This window comes from Dermacentor albipictus, unplaced genomic scaffold (genome assembly GCF_038994185.2).
Source record: "Dermacentor albipictus isolate Rhodes 1998 colony unplaced genomic scaffold, USDA_Dalb.pri_finalv2 scaffold_42, whole genome shotgun sequence".
Lineage (NCBI taxonomy): Eukaryota > Metazoa > Arthropoda > Arachnida > Ixodida > Ixodidae > Dermacentor > Dermacentor albipictus.
This window is the reverse complement of record NW_027225596.1, coordinates 667,503-691,742: the sequence shown is the minus strand read 5'-3', so window position 1 is coordinate 691,742 and position 24,240 is coordinate 667,503. Positions and strand designations below refer to the sequence as shown.

The 24,240-nt window shown below is 47.5% G+C and overlaps 1 protein-coding gene across 1 annotated transcript in view; it reads right to left on the bottom strand.

Annotated features, from left to right (window-relative positions):
• The window catches only part of LOC139052891 (regucalcin-like), a 38,404-nt gene that overhangs the window by 5,741 nt on the left and 8,423 nt on the right, over positions 1 to 24,240 (bottom strand). The window contains exons 3-5 of the mRNA XM_070530042.1: positions 15,273 to 15,477; positions 4,298 to 4,492; positions 1,827 to 2,039 (exon numbers count right to left, since the gene is read on the bottom strand). Of these exons, the coding sequence (XP_070386143.1) occupies positions 1,827 to 2,039; positions 4,298 to 4,492; positions 15,273 to 15,429 (565 nt within the window). The 5' untranslated portion in view covers positions 15,430 to 15,477. The remainder of the gene's footprint in view (positions 1 to 1,826; positions 2,040 to 4,297; positions 4,493 to 15,272; positions 15,478 to 24,240) is intronic.

Below are 24,240 nucleotides of genomic sequence, written 5' to 3'. Positions count from 1 at the left end.
AAAATGCGCATTGCTGTTTGCTAAAATGTACGATGCGGGGAATCTTCTGATGTGAAGGGAGATGAAGAGGTGTGACGACTGCGATATCGCATATAAGCCGAGTCATCCCAGTCTTTGGCTGTTCAATAATAAAAAAAAAGATGCTAAAGTAACAGCGTGGGCGCCAGAACGATTTATGCTTAATAAATTGCTCGTGTGAGAGAATCTAATAGACTGTGGCGAGCCGTGCAGGGGGCGATTAAGTGCATCGTGATAACATCACTGTATTGATGATAAGCCATAGCTAGCACTAAAACGTCAACCGGAAACGGTTTTCAGTCGCCATTTTACTGCTGTAGCTTATCACTATGCAAAAAACACACACAATACCAAAGCAACCTCGTGCGAGAATGCCTTTGAATGAAGATAGGTTGGTGCTATAGGAGACAGAAGAGATGATAAAACGGATGGCGCGATTATGAAAGGCTTCGTGTGCGTTACTGAGGTAAATTCGGTGAGGGCTCTATGCGTACGTATATTTAGTTCGGGACGCGTTAGTCTCTGGTGAGTTAGTAGTTTCATGTGCTTTGGTACGTTTCGTAGTTGACGTTTTAGTGTAACCAAAGACTCCTTACCCGGCGAGATCACGTTAGTTGGATGCCTCCACCAGTCGAGATCGTTAGAAACAATAACACCTAAGTACTTAGAGTGGGTAACTGTCTTAACGGGTAGGTTAGAAATCGTACCCAAGACGAAGGAACCATGCCGTTAGAGTAACGGCAAAATTATAGTGTTTTGCGTTTAGTAGAACTTAACGTCCATTCCCTCGCCCCCTTCTATAACATTTTATTTCTAAGTGCTCCTAAAAAGAAGCTTTATCTCGGGCTCAACTGTGATGCCGCTTTATATGCATCGTTACGTGCAATTTACAGGATTGTGATGTCGTTTTTCGCGACTGAGTTACAGAGTTGTAACTTTCATATTTCCGAGTTCTAAAATTTTGCGTAGTGAACAATTTTGATAAATACAGACAAAGTAAATAATAAATCGGCTTCCAATAGTCACTAGAGCTTAGCTTTTTCGTTTACAAGCAATAAACAAAAGACAAACAGCAGACATATTACAGTCAAATCGTAACCCTCAGGAAAATGCATGTCCCATTAAAAAAATATATATTGAGCGATGATTGAGTTTTAAATGCGAGAGACATGCGCTAACATTACGTCGCACCTCTGAGGTCCCGGATCCATGGTTGAAACCGCGTTCACCACATTTCAAAGTATTGTTCAGGACCTTTCTCGACGCACGCCCTTTCTCTTGGAGTAGAGAAGTGCAACTGGCGGTAGTTCGGAGCAGACCACCGTTCACACTGGAGCAGTCGCACTAATATATATATATATATATATATATATATATATATATATATATATATATATATATATATATATATATATATATCAGATCAGACAAAGTTGAAGATGCCAAGGCATCGCACTCGTGCACCCTACAATGTTCATAATATATTACAGTACGATAGGTAACTCTCATGTTTACTAATTACAAAGCTTAAGAAGTAGAAAAGAGAGAAAGTGGGCATTAATTACAGCGCATGTATAAAGTCGGATATTAAATATCGCAGCGAATTTCCCCATTATAATTGTCCCACAACGTAGCTCGCCATGTTTTAAATGCAAAAATTCTTTACTCGCGGTTCTGATTTTCAAGAGCAAACTTTGCTTTCGATGTTGTGGATCTGCGCTTTGTACGTATAAGCCCTCCGTATAACCTACTCAGTTCCATAGGATCAAGTCGGTTGTCGTAAGCCACGCTCAAGGAAGCGCACTTACTTATATCACCGGACGCAAGGTCGAAGTCGAAAGCGAAGACCTTCCCGGGCACGGAGTCGTTGTAGAACATAGTCTTGTTGTCGGTCGTCCACGTGATTCCGTTGGAGAGGGAAATCTTGTCGAGTTTGTGCCTCAGTTGTCTCTTGGAGTAAGACCACAAGTTGTTCTTCCCCTGGACCGTACCCTCGAGGTCGAGTTCCACAGGCATCGTACCTGGAATATGACAATATCAACGCGGCCCCATGGGCGAGCTGCAAATTGCGTTCCGCGCAATCAAAATCACGGGACCTCTAAATAAAACGGTATCAGACTAGTAATATGGCCTTTCGAAGTTGTATCTGTACTTGTTTGGCGGGAAGAGGTTGATTAATTACAGCGAAAGGCCTAAGTCAAACCATACCCCCCGCCAGGCACGTACCCAAGGGGGGGGGGGAGGGCAGTCCGGGGGGGCCCGGGCCTCCCCCGAAATCAAGTGGCATACCCCCCCTCCCCACCCACGCCACCACTCCTCACACATTCCTAAAGCGCCGCCAGATCAATGTTGAGACTTGGCAGCTGTTCATCGGTCAGCATTATGCTGCCTTTTTCACTCCTTTTAGATGGCGGTAGTTATCGGCATCTCTTGTAGTGTGAAGGACAGTTTTCTCATAGATTCCGCACCCGCGCGATTAACTCGAGATGCGTTCAGTTGTCACCATCTATTCAACCGTCACGCACATAGCCGTTGATTTTGTTAGTTCAACCTTCTTTGTTTAGGCTGATCCTGGGACCAGGAGAGGGATGCGGCTGTTAATCAGCTGGTCCGTACTCTCATGGAACGAGTTGCCGCCCGAGAAAGCGCCAATTGCGTTTAACTTATCCCTTTGCTTCATTGTTTCCTTGAGGTATGGCTCGCCACGACGCTGGCAGATGCCCGGAACCATATACATGTGATATGGGTTAGATAAGGTGGGAAATAAAAATAATGTGAAAGAGCGTCTATCATGAAACCCTGCAATAACCCTTAAATTCATAAGCAAGATGACTGTCGCCCGTTACCTCGTCTGTTTTTCACTAATTGTTTATCGCTTTTCGTGCAAGATTGGCAACTGGAAACAAACATCGCAAGGAGTTGAGAAATTAAGCGATCTACTAAGGGAGAGAGCCGAGGCAGCAACCAAACTGCAAGCAAACGCGAATGATAAAAAGGTTAACCGTTGTTTATGAGAATATTTATGGATCAACATCTTTTTATTTAAAAAGGAAGTAGGGAAAACGCCGCCGGAAGTGGAGAACAATTACTTGTTTCGAATGACGCTTCTACAGTTATCGGTCCAACCGTCTCACGTAGGCACTTCTCTGCTGTGCTTATGTGGGTGTTTTTCTAACCTTTCGCGGTGAGCGCAGTACGTCTAGAATCGCAGAGTCCTGCGCTCTACGCGGTTGTATGGGACTGGCGGCCGCACAGCGTTACGCAATTCGCGGAACTGTCAAAACTGATCAACAGGGCGAAAATAACTGATATTCGAAACTATAACATGAGAAAGACTGAAGAAGCCGTAAGAAATGAACGCAGCCTGAAATCAGTAAAAAAGAAACCTGGCATAGGACAAACCATGATGTATGCACTAAAAGATAAGAAGGATAATATCATCAGCAATCTCGAAGATATAGTAAAAGCAGCGGAAAAATTCTGAGCTGGCCTGTATACAGTACCCAGAGGAGTCACGATACCTCACTTTACCTGGATAAACGTACCCCTGCACCAAGTCTAGAGGCTGACTGGTGATCTGTAGGCATAGTTTCCTACAAAATTTAGTCGTGGACACTGAGGCACTGAGATAGCTGAGCTGCTAGGCTTGATTGTTCGTACATAGATTTGTTCAATCTTTCTGTTTGTGTCTTCGAACGTTCTCGAGATGTTTTAGGCTTTGTATCTCTAAGTTTCCGATCATTGATACTTTTATAAGCACAGAAAACTCAGTACACATGCGCAATCCTTTTCTGTAAAATGGCGCAATGCAAACTTTTCTTACAACTGAACAACTTGCAAAGTTGCACAGTCGTTTGAAGCCACAAACACGCAGTTTACGCAAATCAATGCATTGCCGCCCATCATTCCCGCGCTGACAACCACCATTGCTCGAGTTCCTGCAGGAGCTAGCGCCCAAATTCCCTCTGGTGATATTTGCAGGAAACTATGTTACCAAGACTTCAGAGTTACAGGTTACATGGCTTCAGAGTTACAGAACAAGTGCCAATGGAAGGGAAGCGCAGTCGAAGACGGCAGAATATTAGACGGTGCGATGAAGTTAGGAAATTAGGACGTACAAGTTGGAATGAGCTAGCGCAAGACATCGGTAATTGGAGATCGCTGTCCTGTGGCAGCGGACATAAATATAGGCTGACGATGATGATGATGACGACGATGATGATACCATTACCAGGGCCTCCATTTGCAAACAGCCAGTCCATACATCGCTCGCACTCACCGGCCCAGAGACGTCCCACAGCGTCGCACTTTCCGTCATTGATGCGCGTAGGGACGGCGGAGTCCTTGTCCAGCATCTCGGCCAGCAGCGTCTTTTGTTTGGTGTCGAGGTCCACCTTGTAAACGCCGTTGCCCATGCACACCATCAGCTTCCGGTTGTCCTCGGCGTACGGGATCAGGTTGCCAATCTCGTAGTCTGCGAGCAGGCAAGCGACCAGTTAAGTATAGCCCAAAGGTTCTACCCAAAGGCACCAAATTGCTTGCGCGCGTACCACTGTCATACATTCAAATATATAATACGCTTCATTTATATAAGGACTCCCCCTCACAATTCATACATGGTGAACGAAGCGGATGCCCAACAAAAATAAAGCAGTTATGTTCGCCCCGAAACAGTTTTATTCGCGTCAGGTATGTAATCCATTAAGAATACCATCGACCTGCCATCATTGGAACATTGAAAAAAAAGCCTCCAGTCTTACATTTTTTTTCACGAACTCTAGTATGTATGTTGCATTGTTCGGTACTTGTTGCGGCCCTCTGTGTAATATCCCATTCCTATTTGCAAGGCCCATACGCCTTGTGCCGTAACATTGTACAGTCATGTGGGCTTTTATCTCGCGCTGCCAAGATCTCAGCCTCGGCGGTCGCATTTCGATGGGGGCGCAATGCAACATAACGCTCGTGTACTTAAACTTAGGTGCACGTTAAAGCTGCCCAAGTCGTCAAAAGTAATCAGCGGTCGACACCTACAGCTTGCCTTATAGTCATAGCATGGTTCTGGCACGTACATTTTTTTTTTATGAAAGCATACGCTTTGTTTTTGTTCAGAATCCCGTATCATTCTTCGAGGTGTTTCTTTTTCTTTTACATGGCATTCTGTTCTTTTAAATAAGCCGTGGTATGTAGCTCTATTATACTTCTTGAGATGTATTACTTTTAGAAGCAGACATTACTTGCACGAGAAATCAAAATGAATAATTTCGTAATTAACAAATTTTAGGATATAAGTTTTGAACTGAATACTATATGGCACCTTTGCAATAGTATATGAATTTTAGCTGATGTCTTCGAAAGTCGCATCAACTCGGGATAGTTCTGATGATGAAGCGAGTTTCCGGAAATTCATTCCCAAACTTTTCGACGAAATGCACAGGCGTTCCAGTGATTTCTGTGCTTCAGTGAATAAAAAGGTGTTTTCTTAAAAGGGTAAGTGGAACAAGGGTGCGTTGTTAGCGCGTTTGCCACCGCTTATCTCGAAACTGGACTTGCTAGCTCTAAAATTCGTTACAAGGGGGCGTGCCTTGTGAAATCACTTGTTTGGATTCGTATGTTGCGATATGCATGCTAAACTAACAATTAGAAAGTCGATTTGCTAGGTTTTGGTACTTCGTTAATTACGCATTTTGATTTCCGGTGTCAGTCATGTTCATCTCTTCGATTACCAAATCTTATTGCGTAGATTTGTCGCATATATGCCCAATGCGGTTTCCGAAAATGTTGCTGACGTTAAAAACAAACGCCCTGAAAGGATTATGATATAAGGATTATTGAATGTACACAGCTTTACGGTTATCTCTTCATTAGGGTCCTGTCTTTAGGTTACAGTATTTGAAAAAGATCAAATGTGTATCATCGCCATCAGTCGCTATGAGAAATTGAGTGGGGAGAGTTGCCTTTCTTTATTATTATTATTCTCGAGCAGACTGCCTTTCCAGTGTCTACGAACTCCCCATCCAGGAAATGCGATCGATGAAGAAAGAGCACTTCCTCCCGAAACAGCGGTGGCGTTGCGTGCTGTACGATCTGCGATATGATACCCTCGGCCAGCACCGGGGTGACAGAAATAAGAGGGCCACTAAAAGGGAACACTATAGGATAAGCTGGGTCAGTAAACGAGACTTCTGTAACACCAGAACCGTCAACATTTCCGCGAGCGGAACCTTCGTATAATAGGCGAAAAGATTTCCCGAAAAAATGACATCCGGTCTTGAAATTCTCGCTCTGTAGTTCCTCGTGACATCACTGCATATATATATATATATATATATATATATATATATATATATATACAGTGATGTACGAATGAGACATCGACATACTTGTTGATCTGCTACGTTTTCTATGAAATAACTGTTACACATTATCCAACTGCTATATATATATATATATATATATATATATATATATATATATATATATATATATATATATATATTGTTACGTAGGAAGACACCGACGAAAAGCTATTTACAAGTATATTTACAAGGCAGTACGCCGCAGTTGACCAAGAGGCAACAGCCCGCGCTAGCTTCCAATCGACGTCTTTGTCTTCTTCCTGCGCGGCTCTTCGTCAGTGGGAATACGACCCCGTAGCATTACCCCCGGCGGCAAAAGCGCCGTCCCGGAGCGACTAAAGGCTGGACTCTGAAGCAGTGTAGTAGCTCTTGAGCCTACTGACGTGCACGACATCACTGGACGCCAGAGTAGATGACGAGGTTGAGCTCACAGGAGCAATTTCATAAGTCACAGGCGTCACCTGGCGAAGCACGCGGTAGGGCCCTGTGTATCGCGAAAGGAGCTTTTCGGAAAGTCCAACGTGACGACAGGGCGACCACAGGAGCACGAGTGCACCAGGCGAAAACTGTACGTCACGGTGGCGGGCGTTGTACTGACGCTGCTGCGTGGTTTGCGAGTCCGTCAGTCGAGCACGGGCAAGCTGGCGTGCATGATCGGCGAGGGCGATGGCGTCGCGCGCATACTCGGTTGTTGAGGTCGCAGCAGGAGGAAGTACCGTGTCAAGGGGCAAGGTCGGTTCGCGACCGTAGAGTAGATAAAATGGAGAAAATCCGGCGGTGTCGTGCCGGGAAGAATTGTAAGCAAAGGTGACGTAAGGAAGGGCAACGTCCCAGTCGTGGTGGTCCTTCGAAACGTACTTGGACAGCATGTCGGTAAGGGTACGGTTTAAGCGCTCAGTCAGGCCATTGGTTTGAGGATGGTATGAGGTAGTCAGCTTGTGTTGAATAGAGCAGGAACGCACAATGTCGGCGATAACTTTCGAGAGGAAGTTACGACCACGGTCAGTAAGCAGCTGTCGCGGGGCGCCATGCACTAAGATAATGTCACGCAAGAGAAAGTCCGCGACGTCAGTGGCGCAACTGGTAGGTAGAGCCCGCGTGATAGCGTATCGGGTGGCGTAATCAGTTGCGACGGCTACCCATTTGTTCTCAGAGGATGACGTGGGAAAGGGACCGAGGAGGTCTAATCCAACACGAAAAAACGGTTCCACACGGACGGCGATCGGCTGGAGATGACCGGAAGGTAGCACCTGAGGCGTTTTCCGACGCTGGCAGGGATCACAGGTAGCAACATAGCGTCGGACGGAGCGAGCAAGACCAGGCCAATAGAAGCGGCGGCGGACGCGGTCGTACGTGCGGGTTACGCCAAGATGTCCTGCAGTGGGTGCGCCATGCATCTGAAAGAGCACAGTCTGTCGTAGATGTTGTGGCACGACAAGAAGAAGATCAGGGCCGTCAGGGAGGAAGCTCTTTCGGTACAGAATGCCGCCCTGGAGGACATATCGGCGAACGGATGCGTCGGTAGGTGCAGAGCGCAGACGCTCGATGAGTACTTGCAGCGATAGGTCTCGGTACTGCTCATCGGCGATGTTAGCGAAGGCAGACACAGAGAAAATGCCGTCGGCGGTACTACTGTCGGCGTCGTCAGGCTCGTCTACCGGGTAGCGAGACAGGCAGTCAGCGTCCTTGTGTAGTCGGCCAGATTTGTAGGTGACAGAGAACGAATATTCTTGGAGGCGTAAGGCCCAGCGACCAAGTCTTCCTGAAGGGTCTTTCAATGAGCATAACCAACAAAGCGCGTGATGGTCTGTGATAACGGAAAAGGGTCGGCCATATAAGTATGGGCGGAACTTCGCAACCGCCCAAACTAGGGCCAGACACTCACGCTCAGTGATCGAATAGTTGCGCTCCGCGGGCGAGAGGAGCCTGCTGGCGTAAGCGATAACACGGTCGTGGCCACGCTGGCGTTGTGCCAGTACTGCGCCAATTCCGTGACCGCTGGCATCAGTACGGACTTCGGTAGGCGCAGAAGGATCGAAGTGGGCCAGAACGGGGGGCGTTGTGAGAAGATCGATGAGAAGCGAGAACGAAGAGGCCTCGTTATCGCCCCACTGGAAAGGGGCGTCTTTTTTCAAAAGCTCGGTTAGTGGTCGTGCTATGGCCGCGAAATTTTGGACGAAACGGCGGAAGTACGAGCAAAGGCCGATGAAGCTGCGCACATCCTTGACACACTTCGGAAGAGGGAAGTGCGTAACAGCATGGATCTTGCCTGGGTCCGGTTGCACTCCGTTCGTGTCAACGAGATGTCCAAGGACGGTAATCTGGCGACGGCCCAATTGGCACTTCGATGCGTTGAGTTGCAGACCGGCTCGCCGAAAAACGTCCAGGACTGCTGAGAGGCGCTCGAGGTGCGTAGCGAATGTTGGGGAGAATACTATAACGTCGTCTAAGTAGCACAGGCACGTGGACCATTTGAAACCGTGAAGAAGGGAGTCCATCATGCGTTCAAAAGTGGCAGGAGCGTTACATAGGCCGAACGGCATCACCTTGAATTGATAAAGACCGTCGGGTGTTACAAAGGCAGTCTTCTCGCGGTCGAGATCGTCCACAGCAATCTGCCAATAGCCGGAGCGAAGGTCAATAGAGGAGAAATAGCGAGCACCGTGGAGGCAGTAAAGGGCGTCATCAATCCGAGGTAGGGGATACACGTCCTTTTTGGTAACCCTGTTAAGGTGCCGATAATCCACGCAAAAGCGCCATGAGCCATCCTTCTTTTTTACCAGCACAACCGGTGACGCCCATGGACTACATGACGGTTCAATAATGTTCTTGGCAAGCATTTTGCGAACTTCGGTGTGAATCACTTGACGCTCAGCCGGTGATACTCGATACGGGCGGCGATGAATAGGAGGGGCATCTCCGGTATTAATGCGATGTTTAACAGCTGTTGTTTGGGCCAAAGGACGATCGTTAAAGTCAAAAATATCTTGGTAGGAAATCAGAACGCGGTAGAGCGCACGAACGTGCTCGGACGGCATGTCGGTTGCAATCATTTTCTGTAAGTTGGCGATGGTACAAGTCGCCGACTGCGATGGTAGAGGGGGATCGGTTGAATTGACGTCTATTGAAATCGATGCTACAGAGTGATCCTCGAATGAGCAAAGTTGGGCCACAGACATCCCGCGTGGCAGCACTTGTGTCGTCAAGGCAAAATTGACCACTGGCAGGCAGACGCAATACGCCGTAATAAATAAAATAGTATGAGGTAGTGTGATCCCGTGTGTAAGGAGGACGTCTTGCATAGGAGCCGCGATGTAGTGACCGTCGGGCACTGGTGGGGATGACACGAAGTCAACGTAAGTCAGTGCTGAAGGTGGCAAGCGAACGAAGTCGACGGAACTGAGGCGAGGAAGGTGTTCTTCAGCGGGATCCAGAACAGGCAGGTCGAGGCGGAGAGTACTGGCGGAGCAATCGATGAGAGCAGAATGTGCGGAGAGGAAGTCGAGGCCGAGGATGATGTCGTGGGGACAGTGAGCGATGACTGTGAATAGCATGGTAGTGGAGCGATCGGCGAAGGAGACGCGGGCGGCACACATACCAATAACGGGGGCTGTTCGGCCATCGGCGACACGGACAACAGGCGTCGTGGCGGGCGTGATTATTTTCCTCAGCCGGTTACGAAGATCCGCGCTCATCATGACAAATGCGCCCCAGTGTCTATGAGAGCTGATACAGGAACACCGACGACTTGCACGTCAAGAAGGTTCAGATGGGTGGGCAACGTCAGGAGAGGATTTGGCGGCGTAGGGAGCAATGCAGCGTCACCTCGAGGCGCTGCATCGTCTAGTTTTCCGGCTGGGAGCGGCGTCCGAAGGGAGTCGGCGAATAGGAACGACGGGGCTGAGGAGAGCGAGATTGTCGTCGTTGGGGCGAAGGCGAACGAGAATAGGGGCGGTTCGGTGCAGGAGAATCAGCGGCGGCGTTATCTGGGCGGGCAGCATAGGGATGAGAAAGGCCACCTGGGGAGCGAGAGTAGGCAGTATATGTATACTGGTTCAGGGAACTCCAGCGACTGCGGCAGTGCCGAGAAATGTGCCCAATTCGGTGGCAGTGAAAACAAATTGGCTTGTCGTGTGCAGTGCGCCATTCAGAGGGGTTGCGGAAACGTGGTGGGTAAGAAGGTGCGGGACGGGGTGGAATCGAAGATGCCGGGTGGGGATCAGGGCGATGGGCCGAGCAGATGGTGTGAATACCCATGTAGGCGAACTCCTGGCGGACAACTGCCTGGATCAGGGAAACAGTGACTGCAGGTGCATTGGAGGGGCTGGAGTCGAACGCAGCCGGATAGGCGGCCTCGATCTCACGCCGGACAATCCTGGTAACATCGCCAGTGTTGTTGGGACGAGGAGCGTCGGCACAGGAAGATGTCGCTGGGGTGTTGGGCAGACGGGCAAACTGATGGTCGATACGTCGGCTTTTAGCGAATTCCAGGCGGCGGCACTCTTTTATAACTGCATCCACCGTCGCGACGTTGTTAAACACGAGCAAATTGAAGGCGTCATCGGCAATGCCTTTGAGGATGTGGGAGACCTTGTCGGACTCAGTCATGTGTGCGTCAACTTTGCGGCATAGAGCCAAGACGTCCTGAATGTACGTGACGTAGGGCTCCGTTGACGTCTGCACACGACCGGAAAGCGCCTTCTGCGCGGCAAGTTGGTGACCGTAGGGGTTGCCGAACAAGTCTCGAAGCTTTTGCTTAAGCGAATCCCAACTGGTCAGCTCATCTTCGTGCGTCCGATACCAAACTCGAGGGGTGCCACCGAGGTAAAAGACGACGTTGGCGAGCATGATAGTTGGGTCCCACCGGTTATTGCGGCTGACGTGTTCGTAAAGACTGATCCAGTCCTCGACGTCTTCCCCATCTTTTGCCGAGAATACGCCAGGATCACGGGGAGCGGAGAGGGTGATGTAGGTCGTCGAAGTGGCAGCAGGTGTCGGAGCCGGTGGAGTCGGGTTTGCGTCGCCGGGAGCCATGAAGGTAGGCTCGACGGACCGTCCACTGCGAAGCTCCGTGACGAGGTACAGGGAACGTCCACCTCCACCAAATACGTTACGTAGGAAGACACCGACGAAAAGCTATTTACAAGTATATTTACAAGGCAGTACGCCGCAGTTGACCAAGAGGCAACAGCCCGCGCTAGCTTCCAATCGTCGTCTTTGTCTTCTTCCTGCGCGGCTCTTCGTCAGTGGGAATACGACCCCGTAGCAATATATATATATATATATATATATATATATATATATATATATATATATTATATGGATATGTCCGGGATTAGTTAATAGTTAAGCGTTAAACGAAGATTAGAATACATTCTCAAGGAAACGAAGACTAAACATATACTAAACTAGCAAAAGCGCGTAACGTAGGACATACGCAAAGATCGAAACAGGCATAACATACAGGGCGCCGTGATTATTGCACCCTTTTTTTTTGTCGATGTCTCATTCGTACTACGCTTTTTGCAAATTTGCTATGAATTACCAACTCTTCCAGTTGCACCGCTTCTCGGCGTATTAAGTAAGTTTTGATAACTTTTTTCGACGAAAACAACAGGAACATACAAAAGCACATTCAAATTCTGCACTTCATATATACTAATACGAACAAACCGCCCGTGCGTCTCGTGGCCGAGACAATAGCGGAGCGAACTATGTGAAAAACGAAATTGTAATTATACTATGATTTAGATAGTGCCGTGTGTATTGGAGAAGCGCGAAAAGTCTCGAAATCGGCGGTTGAAACCCCTGTTAGCGTGCTTACGATGCAGGCACCAGAACAACGCGTAAGGAAGCGAAATTCAAACAAGTGAAACTTCGGCCTTCACGCAAATGAGATTTCAGTTGGACGCTATAGAATGCGGCCGTTTGTCTGTTCAGCGCTGCTCAAGTTAAGTGAGAACAACTTTTTCAGCTGCAGAAACGGCCTTTTGTTGAAAGACCGAGCATCATTTCGCCTAACCTCATCTCAAGTCCTCCTTTACCCTCAATCGAACTTATTATTCTAGTAAGGTCAGTGCTATGAGATAAGTCCGACAAGCAACCCCTATACTCGTTTTCAAAAATAGCAGGCAATGCTGCGGAAGCTATGTAAGTATAGTGCGGCTATAGAAGGGGCACATATGCGCGCTTCGAAGCGCTGTACTTGTTGATCTGCAATGTTTTCTACGAAATAACTGCTACACAATATCCAACTGCTATTTGTGGACGCAAGTTCTCGTCAAAACACGTAATCCTTGCGCAAATGTCTGCTTCTTGTCGGTCACGTGCTATGTTTTTGTCGCGGCACAAGTGATGCGATGAGGCTGCTGACCGCGAAAACGTGTTACTCCGCTCTTCCGGTGGTATAGGTTTAGGTCTCCGGCGACTTTAATTCAATAAATACCTCACGTTTTACGACATGGAAGCGCGAGACATGATTTTACCTCGAATTACACGGCGCGTACCTAACATCTTCCTACCATATGCGACGTACTGCTTTTAGGTCGCAGACGCGAGCCGTTATGGAAGTGTCTCTAGCTTTCGTAGCATGGCCTGCTATGTGTGAAACATAGCCTTCGTGCCAAGGTCAGAACCGCGTGCCCACTTCTCAGCCATGTGCGTTCGCGTACCAACAATAGCACTTCGTGTTGTGAAGCCCTGCACGGTCATTATTTGGCTGCTCTTTTCCTCGTAGAGTGAGACTATAGGAGGAGCTCTTTTTCTTCGGCAAAGACTAATTACTTCGGCAATGGTAACGGCCCTTCGTGGTAATATCTGACGGGCGCGTGAAATTTGCTTATTGGCCGGTCTGGTCATGGGAGGCAGACGCACCGGCTAATTTTTGGCAGCAATCCCACGAATGACGCCTTGGCCTGTTCAAGGCTAATTTCTGCGCAATATATACGTTAGTAGAGCATGAAATGTAGCTACGTACTCCTTCTTGTTTGTACAATATCTGCTGTTAACGGGTACGCGTCTGTGACACATCGTTGTAGCTTACATTTAATTGTTGATTGACTGATTCGTGAGGCTTAGTTTCCCAAGGAAACTAACTCCAAAGCTATGAGAGATTCTGTGGTGGAGGACTGATTTCCACCACTTTTAGGTACTTTAAGGGAGACCCTAACTTAACATACACTTTTTTTCTTGCATTTGCATGCCACTGTCATGGCGGGTAATCGAGCCCATTGACTCCTCCTCGGCAACCGAACACTATAGCCACAGCGGCCCCGCGGCTGGTTTGTTTCATTGTCTGCTGCGTGAGTTTATCCCCTGCATTCTCGACAATCCTCGACTCGAAACTCCTTCCCCACTCCATTGAGTTAATCACAGCACCACTCCTCTGATAAATAAGGCACTGCGCCTCTCAACTATACTTGTGGAGCGTCTGTATAGAGCAGTGACCGCTTTAGTCGAGAGGTAGCATTGCCATCAATTAGTACCGACTTGGGTACCACCAAGATAACCTGAAATTAAAGGGGCAGCTGCATGCAGCAGTAATGAAACACAGATAACCTTGGGGCCGCAATAAATACGAGGTGGTGCGTGGAATCTGGAAAGGAGTAATGGTGCCAGGGCTACAACGTTCGCAAATGCGATTCCGTGCTTAATACAGGATATCTCGTCGGTGCTCGAAGTTAACCAAACATCAGTGGGCCAGCTGGCTTTGGGAGCCCACGGATAAACCACAAATGAGAATGTGCAAGATGACGTGGGTTGGGCCTCGTTTGAAGTCAGAGAAGCGTAGAGCAAGATTAGTTATGAAGAAAGACTCAGGAACAGGACGAAAATTCCTTTTTCTGTGTCCACGCCTGAAAAGCGTGGACACAGAATAAAGGAACAGGTCAAGAAACTTGGCAACCATGTACGAGGTAATTGAAAGCGTAAGTAGAAAACTCGGAGTCAAAGAAAGTGAGAGGGACAGAGACAGTGAATTGGATGCAAAGAATGGAAACAAAAAGGACCATGGAGATTCACAAGAATGAGAAGGAAGTAGAAAGGTAAATGTGTATGATAACACGAAGGGAAAAGTCTTCCTATATGAGGCTCGAGCTGGTTGCCTAAGTACAAAAACATACCGGAGCCAATATTCGCAACAAGTTGAGCTATACGCGTATGCTGCCGCAAAAATCCGAAGACCACCTAGCATATCTCAATGGAATGCGAAGGAATTCGCTCAGTGAGACCGGTACGTAATGTACACCTTCGAGAAGCGCTTGGAAGTGGGCGCAAGCACCAACCGGTCAGCAGGCGAGATAAGGAAGATACATTTAGAGTATTGGTGGAAAAAAAGCAGGAATGATACTGATACCTCCGGACCCGTTCAAGGCATAGGTAGCGGTACACGGTAAATGGAGAAGTATTGAGAAAGAGACAAAAAGATTAAAGAGCTTAATGCAAAAAAATTCCAGAAAGAAAAGCACGTACAGCATACCCGAATAACGCAAACAGGCTCGATGGCTATTTGTCACCGCGCGGGCTCAAAGGGGATGCCAATAAACCGTCATCGCTATCATCATCACGAGTCGACGTGGAGCGCTGAGTGGAGGCATGTTGTAAGAGTACTGAAGTGTTTATACGTAAGACAATATTGCGGGTTACAGTTACGCGATTCTCGGGCAACTGCACTAAACCCGCAATTTCCTGTAGTCATCAAAAAAGATGCAGTGCACCAGGCGCGCATGTTCTGGGCTGCTGTACGTAGTTTTGAATTCATCGAATTGCTACTCTATCATCAATTGCTGTCGAAGTAATTTTTTTCCTAGGCAAACGGCACCACCTTATCGAGGTCGCCGATGTCTGGAACGCAAGTAAATGCTATCTAAGAAAAAAGAAAGCGAAAGAAGAGCCCCCCACCGAGCTTGAGGATCTCCGTCTCGGTCCTGGACTGCGGATCGTAGCGGACCACCTCGCGACCACGGGCATCGTCGTAGAGAAGCGTCCCGCTCCGCTCGTCCCAGTGAGGGCCCTCGCCTAGGATGTTCTTTCGCTTGCTGGCCACTTCCACCTTCATCGCTCAGGCTCGAACACGTCCGGACGATGTCCACCTGCTACTGGGAGTCTGCGGGGCGAGATACCGCGAATCGATAAGGTGGGAGACAGCACACGGTGAGGGGACTGTATGCAGGGCCTACGCAGAACAGCGCCACACTTTTATCCGCGACAGCGATATCGACAACGGTAGCAACGGTAAACGAGCGGGGAGAGTGAGACCCGCGCAGTGTTCCCAGAACTTTAGAGGACGTTTCGGTTATACGAACGCATCGCACATATGCGGATGTGCATGTAAGCCCTAGTTGCAGTTAACGCCCCAGTTACGGCCCAGAGGTTAGCGTGACGCTGCGATGGCCACTAGAAGTGCGTGGTGGCTGCGGTCACACAAAACAGATAACATTGAGCATTTATTTTTTGAGAGTGCTCCCATAATGGCGTACAGGGGGCGACTGCTTGCGTCTGGGCTAACCAGTCTTGACGACTGACCCCTTTGGGTACTGATCATTTTGGAAGGTCGCGACTTCATCTGACATCGCAGCAGAGTGTGACGCAGGCGCTTATACGGGACAGTGAAGAGGAAGACTGAATCAATCGAAGCTCATAAATTATTCCTTCAAGAAAGTGTCCAACTTTCCGCAGACGTCGTGGTGTGCTGCTCAGCAAGTTTCAACAAATTTATCTGGCTCGAACTGCGCTTAATGATATATCGTTTCCGAAGGGTCGTGCATCAATTTGATATGATTCTCACAATCTGCACCAGAATTCTTGTCGAACACGAGTCTGGACTGTTTTCTGCAATGCTGGTACTCTGCGTGTGACTTTGTGATGTGTTGTTTATTCCGTCTTTTCTTATCTCCTTTTGTCTCCTCTTCTAGCGGGTGGGCGTAGTTTCTTTTTAGGGGACAACTGCTCACCCGGTGTGTGTGATGTTTTGGGTACGTGTTCTTGAATAATAATAATAATAATTGTAAAGTAATATTTTCGTAAACCTTGTGCTGAGACGTTAACTACTAGATGAGTAAGCGAAATCCACCCTTTACTTTTTTCTTATTTTCCGCGGAATGTTTAGTGCTAGTATGTCACTGAGTCGTAAAGTATTTCAATGTGTGCTACGAGCGTGTGACTGCACTTGCGTGACGTTTGATGTAGCAGTTAGGCCATCGTATTATTGAGCCTTAGAGGCCTCCAAATGCCCAGTTTAAATGTATTTGAAAAGCAGGTACGTTCCCAGCACGCAGCGTCTAAGCTGACTTGAATTGATATTACGAGAGAGAAACATGAAGTGCGCCGGTTGTAGCAATAAAAAATTTGGTTTACCACATCAACTTTGAGAAGGTTACCGAAAATCAGTACGTACAAAATAAAAACAAAACAATAACACGTTAATGAACTACAGACCAGTATCCATTTTGCCAATACATTCAACACCATTTGGCAAAAATGATTGCCAGACGAATGTCTAACTTCTGAGATATATCACGAGAAGCCAACAAACAGAGACACCAAGGAAAACATAGGAGAAATTACTTGTACTTACTAATTGAATTAAATGATAAATTAATGGCAATGAAATGATGGCAATGAAAGTGAATGAAAGAACACCTTGCCGCAGGTGGAAGACGATCCCACGTCTTCGGATTACGCGTGCGAGAGCGTCGCGCGCGTAATGCGAAAATGTGGGATCTTTCCCCACCTGCGGCAAGCTGTTTTTTCATCCACTTTCATTGCCATTAATTTATAATTTCTTTAATTTGATTAGTAAGTACAAGTAATTCCTCCATGTTTTCCTTGGTGTCTCTGTTTGTTGGCTTCTCGTGATATATCTCAGAAGTTAGACATTCGTCTGGCAGTCATTAAGTGGCAAAAATCTAAAAAGGCAATCATTAAAAATTGGCAAAAATCTAAAATTTTAGGAAAACGAAACTGCCGAGTTTACAACTCTGTAACTCAATAACGAAAAATGATAATGAAATTCTGTGACTTGTATCTCATAGTAAATCTAAAGCGGCTAAAATTGATACGTTACACATGAATATAAAAGAAATTAGTAATATGGAAGTGCAGCTTTTGCAGAACCCTTGTAACCAACGTAAAAAATTCACGTAAGAGGTAAAATGACATATCGAATTTGTTCGCTTTGAATGATCTAATGGATGCCGTTTACAGAACCGCAATATATGTTGATGCAGAGCTATGAATTTGTAAATGTAGTGCTTCTATTTTTTTTCGAGCGGTCGAATACTTGAAAATCTTTTTAACAAAATTCAAGCCCTAAATCGAAATTCCGCTTCCAACGGTCACTAGAATTTCGCTTTCTCTCTGAAATACAACAAATTTCATTAGAATCAGTCAAGCGGTTATCCCAGAAAAACGTTTTTGCATTTTACATGTATTTGAATAGGCCGCGTCGGAGCTGGGCCCGAGCTAAAGCTTTTAAGGTTATTCCTATAGCGTGTAAGTTCTCTTAGTGCATCAGTATAACGATTTTTCAGGAACACATAATAAATTTTCTCCTTTCTACCTAGCATACTTAGCAGTTCCGGTATTATCCATGTCTCCCGCGCACTTTTTGGTTATGGCGTCTTATTTTTTGTACAGGATGTGCTTGTGATATAGGGAACACAATACATCGATGAACAAATTATATGCTTCATTAGGTGCTGCGGAGGATATCTCGACCCACTTTGTTGATGCTCTTTCGTCCCTGCATACAAGTCTTCATGCAGAAATATGTCGAACGACAATGTCTGGCACTCATTCTTAAAGTCACGTCGGGTGCCTGTCAGCAACAAAACATGTAGGTAAGTGATCACTAATAGCTACGTTAATCGTGCCAGCTTGTACACAGTCATGTGTCATATTTGTAATAAATATAGGTCGATCATCGATGCACAAGTTACGGCAACGCGCGCAGGAGCAAGCATAATAACATCAGACATCGTGTGCGATTCGAGCTAAACGGACGTACTCTTTTCCGGCATTGCTCGAGAGCATAGGGCACCTCTAAGTACTATTGTTTACAGATTTACAAAAGAAAAAAACGGATTTTCCAGAAATGTAAAGAACTATAGGTGCAATTGGCGTCAAGAGGTCTGTAACAAGCCATGCGCAAATTTTGTACATTTTTCGCGAACCACTTCGTGAATTTCATTCCATATTGACAGTTCATCAATATACGCGCAGTTGCAACTAAGCTCTAATACAGACATATTCTGCCACTTCACTTGTTCTTCCTGTTGAAAAATATATATTTGTTATCATCAATATGTATGATGTCCGTGTCATTACAGTACCACATTTAGGTCATCATTCAAAATGATAAATGAAAGCTGAAGGATTCTGAGAGTGCTAAATTCATTATACTCTCCGCAATATGATGGCGTGTTCGAATGCAGTCTGTGAGAGGCGAGGAAAACTACGTAGAAAGCGGATGCACGGCCAGATGGGCTTATGCCACAGCTGCTCATTCTGATGAAGAAGACTTAAAATTGCCGGACCACTGCATTCACATACTTTCTAGATCACCCCGGTTTCTTATGGTCACAATAGGCTGACTATATTTTCGCACAATTTTCCATTATTGTACTACACATGTGTAGTGCTTTTCTTTGGCCCACCATTTCGCTGAGAAGAGCACTTCTTCACTTGACTTAGTAAAATTTTCTCTGATAAACACAGAATTCAACTATGATCGAGAGCATAATTGCTCGGGGAAAGCCAACAGCCTCGGCCAAAGTCTGCCGCAAGAAGCGGACAATAACTACAGGGCTTTTGACTTTTGCCATGACTTTTGACTTTTGCGATGCCATGATTGAGTAAGCGGCTAATTCACGTACCTTACTTTACCGTACGACCTCATTTACTCATTCTAGGAGGTCTTCCCTGTCCGCTTTTGGCAGTCCATGTATCTGGATTCTGGCGTCTACTTCGCCACTCCTGTTCATTTACGACCTAAGGCCGTTGCGTCACGTCCTCAGCGTCATACTTCCTTTCAATCACCTCTGCTCGCTTAGTTAGGCATTCGTATCCTTGTCAAGCTTGCCGCTAAGCACGAGGTCGCGGGATCGAATCCCGGCCACGGCAGCCGCATTTCGATGGTGGCGAAATGAGAAAACACCCGTGGATTTCATAGTTAGTCATAATTAGAAAGTGGTTTTGGCACGTAGAACCTCAAAATTTAATTTTCATGTTTGTCCTGTCGCTTTATAACACTCATACCGAGATCAATACTATCAACTCCGTTAGCTCTTTATTTATTCCAGCCAATATATCCAGCCCTGACAATGACGCCCTGACAATGATGAGACGGAGGGATTCCATCGCTCCGTGTAGCGGTTGTTGTGCGCGTCTGACATTTGCATGTAGCCCTAAACGGGGTCAAATTAACACCCGAGCACTTCCTCACGTGGTACGGATGCTTACAGTGAATGCACCTCGTGACACGTGACCTGTCTCAGGCAACCCCTCGTGGCAAGACAAGCGGTTTCGCTGTCACGAGGCATGCTCGAACGAAACCGTGCGAGCGTGTGCTTAAGACTGAAGAAAAAAATAACCCACGCTAAAAAGTAAGAATCTCACACTGGCAGCAGCAGGGCAGCAAGAGGTTGACACAGAGAAACGGAGCCGTTAATGTAACGGCGAAATTTCCCCAGCCTGGAAAGTGGCGAATGTGAAGAGTTATAGGCGCGTCCTCTCGGCCCGCCGCAGCTGCTGCCGAAGTAACGAGCGCGCCGGCATACCACGAGTCGCGAAGTTCGCGAAGGAGGCGTTTGTCGTTGTCCAGGGGGGCGGCGAGTTCTATAGTTCAGATGCACTCAGGAAGTTGCAAGTGTCTGCGCGTGCGTGACTTCTCGAAATACTGTGACCGATAACCTTTTACTCGAAGGAAAAGAAGCCGGGCGCAGGAGGGATGTTCAAAATGCCGTGGCCGATCAACTTATCGCTCGAAGGGGGGAGAACAATGAGCCCCGTGCGAGCAGGAGCTCAGGAAGTGGCCAGTGCAAAAAAAAAAAGAAAAAAAAGAAGGGTAGACCCTTTCGCCACCACAACTGCTGCTAAGGTCACATATCAAAATCATGTGAAGCCAACGTACAGACAATGAAACTAAAGCAATTACAAGGTGATATACCTGTTTTAATTAAAATGTAGAAATAATAAATGAAGGACTATAGAAGTGGATGAAAATTGGCCGCATTTGGCATATGGACCCACGTTATATATATTGATGACGAGGGTTGGTTGCAACGTCAGCAGATGTTACGGCACATTTGAGAGCGTATTTCTTGAACCTCTGGGTAGGTGGCATGACTTTAATATTTCGCGGCTTCAATTCTTTAATTGAGACATGTTCTCACAGGTGTTCAATTACAAAGTTAGTTGGTGATTTTCTTTTATTAGCTAGCATCACTATGTAATTTGTCGTGCAGGTAGAGTCTGTTCGCGTAAACAAGGTGACAAGACTTAAGTGAGATATTTATCCGCTGGATATATGTTCTGTTATAAATCGGTTGCAGTGGAAAGATCGAGGCAAGCAGTGGCTCGGCTACTCTATTTCTCCGCATTTTACGCAAAACGAAAGAATACTGAAATATTAATAATCACTGAAACCCCCAAACAATGAAGAACACTGAAATGTTTATCTTCTCGTATTTTCCACGCACACTCACTGAGTATAGGTATTGGCTCACGTCTCAAAATTTGATTCCGCGAATGCATTGGGAGGCGTGGTTGCTTCAGTCACTGATTTTTGAATCGCATACACGTAATTTCCTGGTCTTTCTTAGCTGTCCACATTGTGCTTTGATTCCCTAACACATTTTTTTTCTCTGTTCGTGTCGCAGTTGATCCAGTCGTCGCGTTCGGCGTTTGTTTTTGTTTCATCGGTACACGATTTCTGCGCCGCTCTACAACAGGCCATGCTGCTTGCTGCACGATACAACGAAACGCATTCTCCGTATGTTTATCATGCCGCCTGCGTTATCTTTTGCCGCGTAGCATAACTGTAAAAAGTAAAAAAAAGCGAAATCACGAACGAATAAAAAGTCTTTCAGAAACAAAGTATATATATCCATTAAAGTAACGAGAGAGCGGCACATATGCGGGCTCTCGCTGCTAGCGTTCCACACGTTCCGCGCATGAGATCCGCGTCCCTCAATGATAGGCTTTTTAGAGCGCAGCTCTTTGGCGTCCGTTCCTGGGTTTCGCGTCGGTGTTGTCGTCGGCCTCGTAACCAGCTCCGCCCCCCTTTCATCCCCCCAGCGCTAGCAGCGACCGACTGATACCGCTGGATGCCGCTGACGCCGCTAGAGAGTCAAGATAACGTGACTGCATAGAACACCGTCGCCGCCATGCAGAAAGAGGAGGAAAGGGTCCCCCCCCCCCCCCTGGTTCTTAGCGCTGCGGAAGCGAGGGTATCATATTGTTTGTGTCGGCATCGGCGGCGTTGTCCCTGAAACCAACTCCGCAGCTGGGGTTGACTCACTATCGGCGTCAGCGGCATCAGTCAGTCGCTGCTATCTCTTCCCTCCTCCCTTTATCGTGTTGTCCGCTTGCTGCACGCGCTTCTGCCCCCATCGTTTGCCGCTGGGTGTACACGCCGCCCCCCTCCCACCCCTTCCTGCGAGTCTCCGGTTGTCAAAGCGCCGGCTCGAACTTTGAAGTTGGCGAACTGTGCGCCGCAAAGTTGCCCAACGGCTTGCTGGTAGTAGCTGCCTACTTCGCCCCTACCGCACTCACGAAAGACGTCGTGCACTTCCTGCAACTCGCATTAACCGTCCATCGATCCACACCGATGTTAGTAGCGGGGGACTTTAATGTTGACACAAAGACAAACAGCAATTTCCTAACACTTATGCGGGAGAACATCCCGTTCCTCTCGCTCGTAACGCGTCCCACGGCTGTGACAACCTCGCGAGGCACTTGTATAGATCTCGTCTTTGAGAATCAAGCATTGGTGTACCAAGTCGAACATATATCAGTCTATTTCTCCGACCACAAAGCTTCCTTCATGACTGTCAAGAACTGTTAGTGGAGTCTTTGTTAAAGGAATACGTGTGAAAAAAAAAAAAATTCTGTGGTAGCGCATACATGTGTTGCTCGATTTCTTTGCCTCAATCTATCGAAAAGGTGAAACAGCTTATTTGCTGCGCTCAAATTTCGCATTAGGAAGTAACGTAATCGTCGGTAATTTTTTCTTCTTTCTTTGAAGGGCTGCGCGTCCGAAGCGGAGCGTGTGCTTGCCACTGTGCGACGTTATTCCAACGTTTATCTCCACGCGCCCACCACTCGGAGTGAGCCACTCGAGCGCCGGCGTTAGGCGGAGAGTTTTAACGCGATAGCGTTAAGGAGCTCGTGTCGCAGAAAAGCCGGTGTCGTCGGCGTCGGTGTCGGGTGTCGGCGTCGGCGGCGTTGACCGTGAGCGATAAATCACGGCAGGCGCTTCATAAATAAAAAGCAACTTCCAAGATTGGCCCGGTGGGAATCGAACCCAGGTCTCCGGAGTGTGAGACGGAGACGCTACCACTCAGCCACGAGTTCGATGCTTTCAAGCGGTGCAAACGCGCCTCTAGTGAATGCGGTGTTGCCTTCGAAACGAGCCGTGGAAAGTTCTACTGCGGTGTATATCGGTAATTATGAACATGTAACGTACAGAAGTCACAATTACACGAGTTGCGAAGTGCGTTTCCGCTGCATTTCTTCTGCGCTTTCCGCACACGCAGAGCCATCTTGCGGCAAACATAGAAGACCTCCTCCTCTCAATGTACGGCGCTGCCCCGACAGGAGGCGCGCCGCGCGCGCATTGGGACCGCTGCCAGGCGCGTCGCGGGACTCCCTCTCCCCTGACGACGCTTCGCCGTGCTCCCGGTTTAGATTACTATCTATCTCTCTGCCCGTGCCGATCACGACGTTTGGCTGGCGTAGATCGTTTCCCCTCCGAGACACCGAGTTCTTTGGTTCGTTTCGTTCGCTCAGGCGCACGTTTCGTTGCCGCGCCGAACGCTGCGTTGCTCGACGCTTACCGCGTGATAGGTGGGCGCTAAGTCCGATGCGGGGCGCATCGTAAGTGATTGCTGTGCCGTAGCGCATTGTCTTATACCCCTTGGCGGGTCGACGGGAACGCTGTCGCGTCCCACTCTTGAAGGCGAAGCTTAAGCGTCCTCCAATTTTCCAAGTGAAAAGCCAAGCCGCGTTATCTTCTATAGGAACGCTGCCTATCGCAAGGCGATACTTACGAAGCTCCGCTCACTCTGTTTTCCGTTCCCTTTGATCACCCCCACCACCTTCCTTCTTTGCTCTTCCGAGCTGCGCTACTAGCCTAAAACAGTCATGACATACCAACTCGCTCAAACTGCCACGCTTTTGACCTTGCTATAGTTGCTTTACGCGGCACATTACAATCTAGGAATTTTAGCCGGTGAGTTTACTGGTCACATCGACTCGGAACGAATCCTGCGGATGGCATGGGTTTCGCGGTATGCGCCGCTAAACTTGCGGGAAGAATGCACTGCTGTTTTATACATTTCATTTATGCGTCTACAAAATAGTTTTATGCGTCAAAGCACAAGATTAACGGCAACGCCAATGCATTTGGTCTCCCTCTTTGGGAATTATTATCTCGAGACTGGCGTCAGTCTGAGGATCAATTTCAATCGCATATGCCTTGAGAACTGACCGACTGCGTTCCGTAAGAAGAGCTTCAGTTTGGCCTAGTTGGTATTTACTGCAAATCATATTGACCGCAAAAACGACGGGGACATAGGAAGAAAACACATAAACAGCACAGGCGGTAACTTTCAACTGTTTTATTCATAGCAGCCAGTGGGCATATATA